This window comes from Dipteris shenzhenensis, chromosome 19 (genome assembly GCF_047967505.1).
Source record: "Dipteris shenzhenensis isolate YYH24624 ecotype China chromosome 19, Dip_SZ_1.0, whole genome shotgun sequence".
In the NCBI taxonomy this organism is placed as follows: Eukaryota; Viridiplantae; Streptophyta; class Polypodiopsida; order Gleicheniales; family Dipteridaceae; genus Dipteris; species Dipteris shenzhenensis.
Window position 1 is genome coordinate 2,602,159 of NC_141614.1, and position 7,899 is coordinate 2,610,057.

General features: G+C 44.1%; 1 protein-coding gene across 1 annotated transcript; it reads right to left on the minus strand.

The window, feature by feature from the left end:
- Window positions 1–5,705: 5,705 nt before the first annotated feature.
- PEX11A (peroxin 11A) lies at window positions 5,706–7,095 on the minus strand. Its single transcript, XM_087390897.1, has 2 exons — window positions 6,561–7,095; window positions 5,706–6,435 (listed from the first exon to the last, which is right to left on the minus strand). Exons 1-2 carry the CDS (start codon window positions 6,897–6,899, stop codon window positions 6,043–6,045), a joined length of 732 nt encoding a protein of 243 aa, XP_087247023.1. The 5' UTR covers window positions 6,900–7,095; the 3' UTR covers window positions 5,706–6,042.
- Between the last annotated feature and the right edge of the window lie 804 nt (window positions 7,096–7,899).

Consider the following 7,899-nt stretch of genomic DNA (forward strand, 5'->3'; position numbering starts at 1 on the left):
GGATCTCAGGGGCTGCACAGAAGGCTGAAGTGGAGCTGTAGGAGAACTGAAGGCAGGAGCAAACTGAATGAGAAAACAGGGCAGCCAAGGGGCCCTTTTATAGGGCTGGACTGAGCCAACCCAGTCTGTAAACAGCCGACTGAGTCGGTCTGTTTTACAGACTCGTTGGCCTACAACCAGCCTATAAAAAGCCCTCCCTGGCTCATTTGCCAGGGGAGTTTTTGGGCAGCCTTTGCAGGCTGCCTTCCCTGCTTACCTGTCCAGCCTTTGGGGACCCTAACGGGACTCCTAACCTAGGCTAAGACCTAACCTATAAGATGGAAACACTTAACCGATTGTTCTCCAGTGGGTACTAGTGAACAAGAACTGACTTACTGACTTGACCTAAGGCTGAGAGACTGACCTACGTAGCTTGTGCCTGAATGTCCCTGGACAAGGGGTCACAGCATACGACAAAATCTCCTATCTCGGAACTATAATGCACTTGTCGATGTAGCCAGTGTGTCACCTTGCACTTAAGTGCAAGGGTGCATGTGATAGTGCTGTAGGCACACAAGACTAGCTCAGGTCGCCTGGGGAGGCTAGGGGCTAGGCAGGCGATTCTCAGGTTGAGTTGCAAGGGCAACGGGAGAAGTTAGGGGTTCTGCTACTTTTAGCCCACTAGGCTCGGGCCTATATAAGGAGACCACGGGATCAGTTTTCAATCACGCCAATTAGAGCAAGCTTGGCTCTTCCTTGCTCGTATGGATCCTAGATCGTGGTGCAAATGCGCACCTACTTTCTAGCGTAGCTCGAGGTCCAGCAATAGATCCAAGGCCCCTATGGGCGCCACCTCGTGGGAATCTAGTTGGGAGATGTGCCAATGTGCCAGCAGCTCAGCCTGTGGCTTGGAGGGGACATCCGAGTCCTGGATGTCATAGTTGGGTGGTGAGCATGCCTGCGATTCCCATCGTTGTTCTATGGTTGCTTTTTTGTGCTTGTTTGAAGGTTCGTGTTCTCAGGAGTGTTGGGGTCGTATCAGCTGGTATTAAGGTGTGAATCGCTGTAGGAGAAGGTGTGGACAAGATTTCCTCCAAATATGACTCAAATTCAAAAGTTACTTTGGATCCCTGCAAGTGCTTGTGATTGCGCCAATTACGGCAAAGGAATCGTCAAGATTAGGATTGGGGTAGAGATCGTTGAAGATGGTGCATGAATCAATGAAGATCCATGTAGAGATAGTTTCGTGATTGTGGAGTTGGATTTGTGTGGAACTCCTTGGCGTGAGAACCAATTTGCACAGGATTCAACGATTAAGGCATAGACCTGTTGCGAATCCTAGGTTAGGAGGGGCAACGAAAGGAAAATGTAGGCGCTGCAAGGAAAGGGGAGGAGATGTATGCATGGAGCTGGCCAGGCCAGGACTTAGCTGGACGAGTTGCCTTAACTAAAAGCGAAAAAGCACTCCGACATTAGGGTGTAGGGATTAATAAGAAAGCTTGCTTTTCTAAAGCAAGGATTCAACCCAGCTTATAAAGCTTCAGCCCACCCTTCTCCAGCCCTTGATTTCACCATATTGCTGCAGCAAAGGATTGTGATCAACCTCTACTTCTCTGTTTCCTGTCAGCCAGGCCGAAATTTTGCCGCCTCCATAGCCCAGACAATTTGCAATCAATCCCCTTCATCAATCTTGAATATTTGCATCTATCCTCTCTCGGTGGCAGCCCGTCGTTATTGTTTGGGTCACCACCTTAATCTGCCTCTATTGGTTTCTATTCCCTAGCCTGATTTTAACTTTCAAATTCAGCTTCTCTCTGCCACGAAACCTTCATGGCTGATTCGACTGATCCTAAGCTTCGTGAGGGGGAGCAAGACGTGGATTTCCGAGGAGAAGATACCGGGGTCTCTAATACGCATCTATGTCAAACGCATAGAAAGAACTGCTTTTCGCACTAGGTATGGCCATTATGAGTTTCTCGTATTACCTTTTGGTTTGACAAATGCTCCCGCTACTTTCCATCAAATGATGAACGACTTGTTTCGTGACTATTTGGGCATGTTTGTTGTGGTGTTCCTGGATGACATCTTGATATATAGCAATACATTAGAGGCCATATTGGCCATCTCTAGATTGCCCTAATTTTGCTAAGACTGACTTCTTCATGAAGGAAATCATTTACTTAGGACACAAGATTTCTAAGGAAGGTATTAGCATTGATCTTGATCGTATTCAAAAGGTTTTGGCTAGTACCTCAAATTGTGAGACGCTTCATACTTTCTTTCTTAGGAAGTCCATTCGAGATTATTCCAAGATCACAGTTCCGTTGACGAACGTATTGAAAGGCCATGCACGTAAGTCCAATCAGCCTATCTCTTGGAATGAAGATTTGAACAAGGCTTTTGCCACATTAAAACTTTGTGTCAAGGAAGCACCTGTTCTTGCACTGCCTGATCCTACCCGGCCTTATGTTCTTGAGGCCGATGTGAGTGATTATGCGATTGTGGTAGCATCATTCCAAGAGGGTAGACCTGTAGCTTTTGAGAGTAAAAAGCTGGATGACACTCAATACCATTAGCCCACGATGGAAAAAGAACTTTATGCTGTAATGTATGCTCTCAAGGTTTGGAGACACTACCTCTATGGTTCTAAGTTTGTTATCTTGATTGATCATCAGTCAATTAAGTATGTATGTCTGTGATGGTTCGGACTTGAGAAGAAGAAAGGCTAGATGTGAGCTAATACAAGATCTTGATTTTGAAATACGTTATTGTAAAGGTTCCTTGAATAGCATGGCTGATGCTTTAAGTCAAATCAAGTTTGTAAATGCTTTGTCATTTACTAAGATATCCTCTGACCTAGTTCAATCCTTGAGAGCGCTTTGCGCAACTGATAGTCATTTCAATCACTAGGGGCAGAAGGTCCACGATGGGTGCTCAATGATTGACCAAGAGTCAGGGATTTTGCCACCTACTGTACAAGCAACAAGAAGTCAGTGGATGATTTAGAATGGCTTGCTATTCCGAAATGTTAAAATTTGTGTATTGGATGTGTCGGATCTTCGATCCAAAATTCTCCAAGTGTCATGATGCACCTAGTGCGGGACATCCAGGAGTACACAGGACTCTATCTCTTGTGAAACATACTTTTTATTGGCCTAAGATGCGAGAATTTGTTTAGAACTATGTAGTAGGTCACCGCACTTGTCAAGTGACTAAGGCTGAACACCTTCGAGGCATGGGTTTACTACAGCCCTTGGAGGTAGTAAATGGGAAAGTATTTCCACGGAGGCTGTTTTGAGTAGGTTATGGCATTGTTTGGCAAAGATGAGCAGATTTTGGCTAGAATTGGAGCAGGGTTGAAGGGCGTAGGTCTTTCCACCTTTGACCACCTTCAAGAGATTTTGTTTGGCCATGTAGATTGCTGACCTATCATGTTGATATCGCTTTTCTAAAATAATATTCCCACAATCCATGTCCATAACTTCACATAAAGCTTGATCTTAAAAAGCGCTAATTACAAATGTTACCAAACATTGTCTTGTAATCTCGATTGATTGTCCCTTGTTCATCCATGCCAAGGTGTAAGGATGAGGATATTCTTGAGTTGCCAATTGTAGCCTCTTCACAAAGTTGGAGTTGATGAGATCCTTTTGGCATTCATTGTCAAAAAGAGATCTTATTGAGTTTGCTTAACTGTCCCCTAGTCAAAAACAATGATTCCCTTCCACGAGCATTAATGATGATGTTCATGTAGAGTCCTTACCATAGCGTAAAGGTCAGAGTTAGCCTCATTTTTCCCATTTAAAGCTTTATCTTGTGGTTTGGAAGCTAAAAAGCGTTCCAAATATGCACACCAAGCACATTCCACAGTATCACTTAATGGGTATACAGCAAGGGTCGAAAGTCTAAAACTCAGTCATCTATGTTGCAAAGTAAATGTGCTGCCATGGTACAAAGAAATATAGCCCAACTAACGGGATTCTTACGGTTGACTTCATTTTGCAGAAGCTTATCAAGAAATATCCAAAAAGGGAAGCTATTTTCACTAACCTATGAATGTTTTCACATGTCTACAAAAGCAAACTTGCAGCACCTATATTTGGTATATCCAAAATTTTCACAACACTAATGCAAATATGAGCAATTCGCAAGCTGCATTGAAGCAGATATCTAGATGAATCCAGGTACATGCCCAAACTCATCCTCTAAAAATACAACACATTACTAGTATCATGTTGACAACCATAAACTCCATGCATATCACGGACCCGGGGCCAGCACAAGCCTCTTCGGAAGCCCTGCACAATGGTACACATCTTCCGTATGGACAGTGTGGTCTTGGTCAAGATTTGGGTTGCTTCTCAAGCATTTGTGGGTCAGCTCTCGGTACTCGAAGGGCCATCCTCAGAGTTGTCTCCCGAGATCTTTGAAGGAGTGCCAATTGTATTCTTTTGCAGTTCTCCAAGATATAAAGCAAATTCCTTCTCAGTTGGGGAGGGGGGGCTCAGTGGGTATAGGGACCCAATCTAGTGTCGTCTGCATTCTCTCTCTAAACCCCTACACTCTCTCTCTATCTCTTATGGTGCATATGCATATGCCTCGCACAAAGGTTTAAAGAAGGTCTTGCCGTGCATTACACGATCATTCACCATTGCATGTTAAACTATGAAAAACTCAACAAGGAAAACAACCGCTGTTAGAAATAGGCAAAAAATTGCTCGTGACCTCCAAAAAGGCCTAATGCTAACTTCACCAAAGAACAATATGCAAGTACCAGACCTTGTTATTCATTTACCAGCTCTCTCCTTCCTCCAATTGGAATACCTGCTTCAAATGCAGCTTTCCATACCAGCCACAATTCTCCAAATTAGTCATTGTAACATCCAAGAAAACCTGATAACCAAGATTGCATGAGCCTTCATTTTGAATGAGTTAAAAAGAGTTGTATGCAAACAAGGACGAGGAACAATCCATCACCTCATTGGGGATGATAGAACCATTATTGTTTGTGTCTAGCCTGATTACTCAGATGTGCAAGAACGTTTTCAGCAGTTTAGTTGAATCCATTCTGATGCATACAAAATAGTACCTCTATCAAGCATTTTATTGAGATACCATGCTTCTCATTACAAGTACATTTTGTATGTGGTTGGCAGATACATGTACAACTTTTCTTCCATGAGAGGCAACAATGGAGCTTTCCAAATACAGATTGATTAGCATGCCAAACATATATTTGATGACAAGATAAGTCCAGGACAATGAAAACATAAAGTCCATTAATTTGGTGCCTCAAATTTGCCCTTCTCTCCTCCTCCATATCTTGGGTAGCTTCTTTTATCTACTCCAAGGACGCTAGGTTAGATTTCACCACTGCCGGGGGTCCTTTAGCCACTGCTCCCTAATACTAAGCTGTCCCAACACAGACAGCATAAATACCAGACTAACAATTGACATGCATATAATCATCATTTGACAGCATCTTGGCCAAAAGACGGTGCTCAAGAATTCCACCATTCATAATGCAACATATACCGTGCATAAGACGGAATGATTCCTCCTTGTGACAGAATCTGAACAGTTTGGAAGGCTAAAAACTGTTACCTAATGTTGATTTTACTTCTAGGGAGCATTTACATAGAAAATACTTCCCTTCTAACTCGTTTGTACATTTTACCAGTCACACCAAATATTCCCAGCGATTGAACAGTATGGAAGCATGTCACATTGGATAATGAACTCATTGAAGTGTGACTTTACGCAAGTCTAACTCCCATGAAACAAAGCAAGCAATAATACCCAAGAATAAGCTGCCATTTGTAGTTGAAGGACATGTCAATGGCCTTTTGGCTACACAATTAGAGAAGGACATAAACGTTTGTGACAGCTTGGAGCAACCACAAACGATGTAAAAGCGGAGATTGAATAGCGTGCCGCTCACCCTTTGATTTTGGAGGGGAAGTCGGATTTAGAGAGTATCGACTGACCTCATACAACTTTACGGCCGATTTGAACCATCTCGATTCGCCAGGCCTGTAAATTGAAGTCACACATACATGAAACTCAACAAATTGACCAATTCTTGTGAGCGCTGATGAGGGCTGAGAGTAACCCGCAGCTTGCTAAAATAACAGGCTTTGCTAAGATTCCCTTCCCATCTCGAATATCACTCAAAGCAAGGAGGGCATCTGCAATATCTTGAACGATCGAAAGTGTCTTCAAAAATCGTTTCTGACGAAGCTCAGCAAGCGTTTTAGCTGCTGCAACAAGTGACGCAGATTCAACACAGTCTTTGCCCTTCTCGAGCGTTACTGAGAGGTCAGATTCTTTTTCGATGATAGCTTGCATCTGCAAGCTCTTCAAAGTTATACTCCCAAAATAGCCAATGAATTCTGCCCAGGCACTGATGCTCTGTAGCCTTTTTAGGTGACGCTTGTCCAGGAGTCCGGCCTTACTCTGTGAGTTCAGAAAGACCAAAGTTACTGAAGTTCATTCGAGAGCAAGATTCTGGACTCTTCTATGTAGAAGGCTCCGAGAATTCATTGCGATTTACAAATCGGGTAGAGACGTAAGCAACGAACCAGCCAAATAAATTGTTCCACAAAGTAGTAGATGCCTTCGCCTCCACAAGCGACCACTTCAAGAATCCCGTCTCGCGCCCGAAACGACGGGACCGTTCGTAGAGCGTTCAGATCTTGCACGAATTTGCCGAGACGAAAGGCCTTCCGACTTGTGCCTACACTAGCTTCGAATTCCTTGAGCTTTGAAGCGAGCGCGGGATCTTTGGGCATCAAGAGGGGCGAAGCCAGAAGAAGCTTGCAAGTATAACGGGTGATCTTCAGAAGTTTATCGACGCCATCGCGCCGACTTAAGTAGGCTTCCAAATGGTCTAAGAAAGGACGCTGCTGAGGCTGTGGCATCACGGACGTTCGACCAAGCGATCAGAAACAAGGCTGGCATTTGCAAGGAATCTCGTGTTCAGCTCACCGGACCGGAGTCTTTTGAATCCGACAAACTCGCTCACCGCTAATTGTGATTGGACATTCCAAGTTCCGTGAAAACATAAGTCATGCGTTATAGGCTCATACAAAAGTTGAATTCAGCACTCCTTCAGGCTCTCGAGGACTTGCCTCTACCCCAAGGGGATCGATCGAGGGCCGCCGCCCTCGTAGTTTGGCAGCCCTACCACTCGACTGCCACGGCTTCGTCACAAATTGTAGGACTTGCATTCTCTGCATGCACGAATTGCTTTAACTTTCTCTCTCTGCATACATGAATTGCATGTAGGAATTTCACTTTCTCTCTTTGCATGTAGGAATCTCTCTTCATGTAAGAGTCGCATGTATGACTTGCATGTAGGAATTCGACTTGCACTCTTTGCATGTAGGAATTGTATGTATGCATCACATGTAGGAATTGTATTAAGGATTTGCTTGACTTTCTCTTTCTGCATGGAGGAATCGCAGGTTGAATTCACATGCCTTAAAAGCTAGGTGCATTAACATTACGATCATCCACAATTGCTGCAAAGAGCATGCACTCACCTATACAATAATCTGGTAGACTATCACCTATACAACATTCTTGTCCAAAGGGCAAGAATGTGTGGCAACGATCGTTTTCACCTATACAACAGAAAGGACGATGCTCTGCTGTCGGAGATTGTTAGGGAGGAGTTTTGGGCTGCTCCTGCGACTTCCTCTAGGGTGTTTAAGGGCAAAAGCTAGGTGCATTAACATTACGATCGTCACACACTTGTATCCTCCACAATTGCTGCAAAGAGCATGCACTCACCTGCTTCCAAAAATCTGGTAGACTATCAGACAATTCCTCCCGAGTTCTTCAAACCCTAGGAGAAAGAAGAGCCGCATTACCAGGGGCACCTGCCTGAAGACTCTCCTCCATCGCCCACTGATGGCA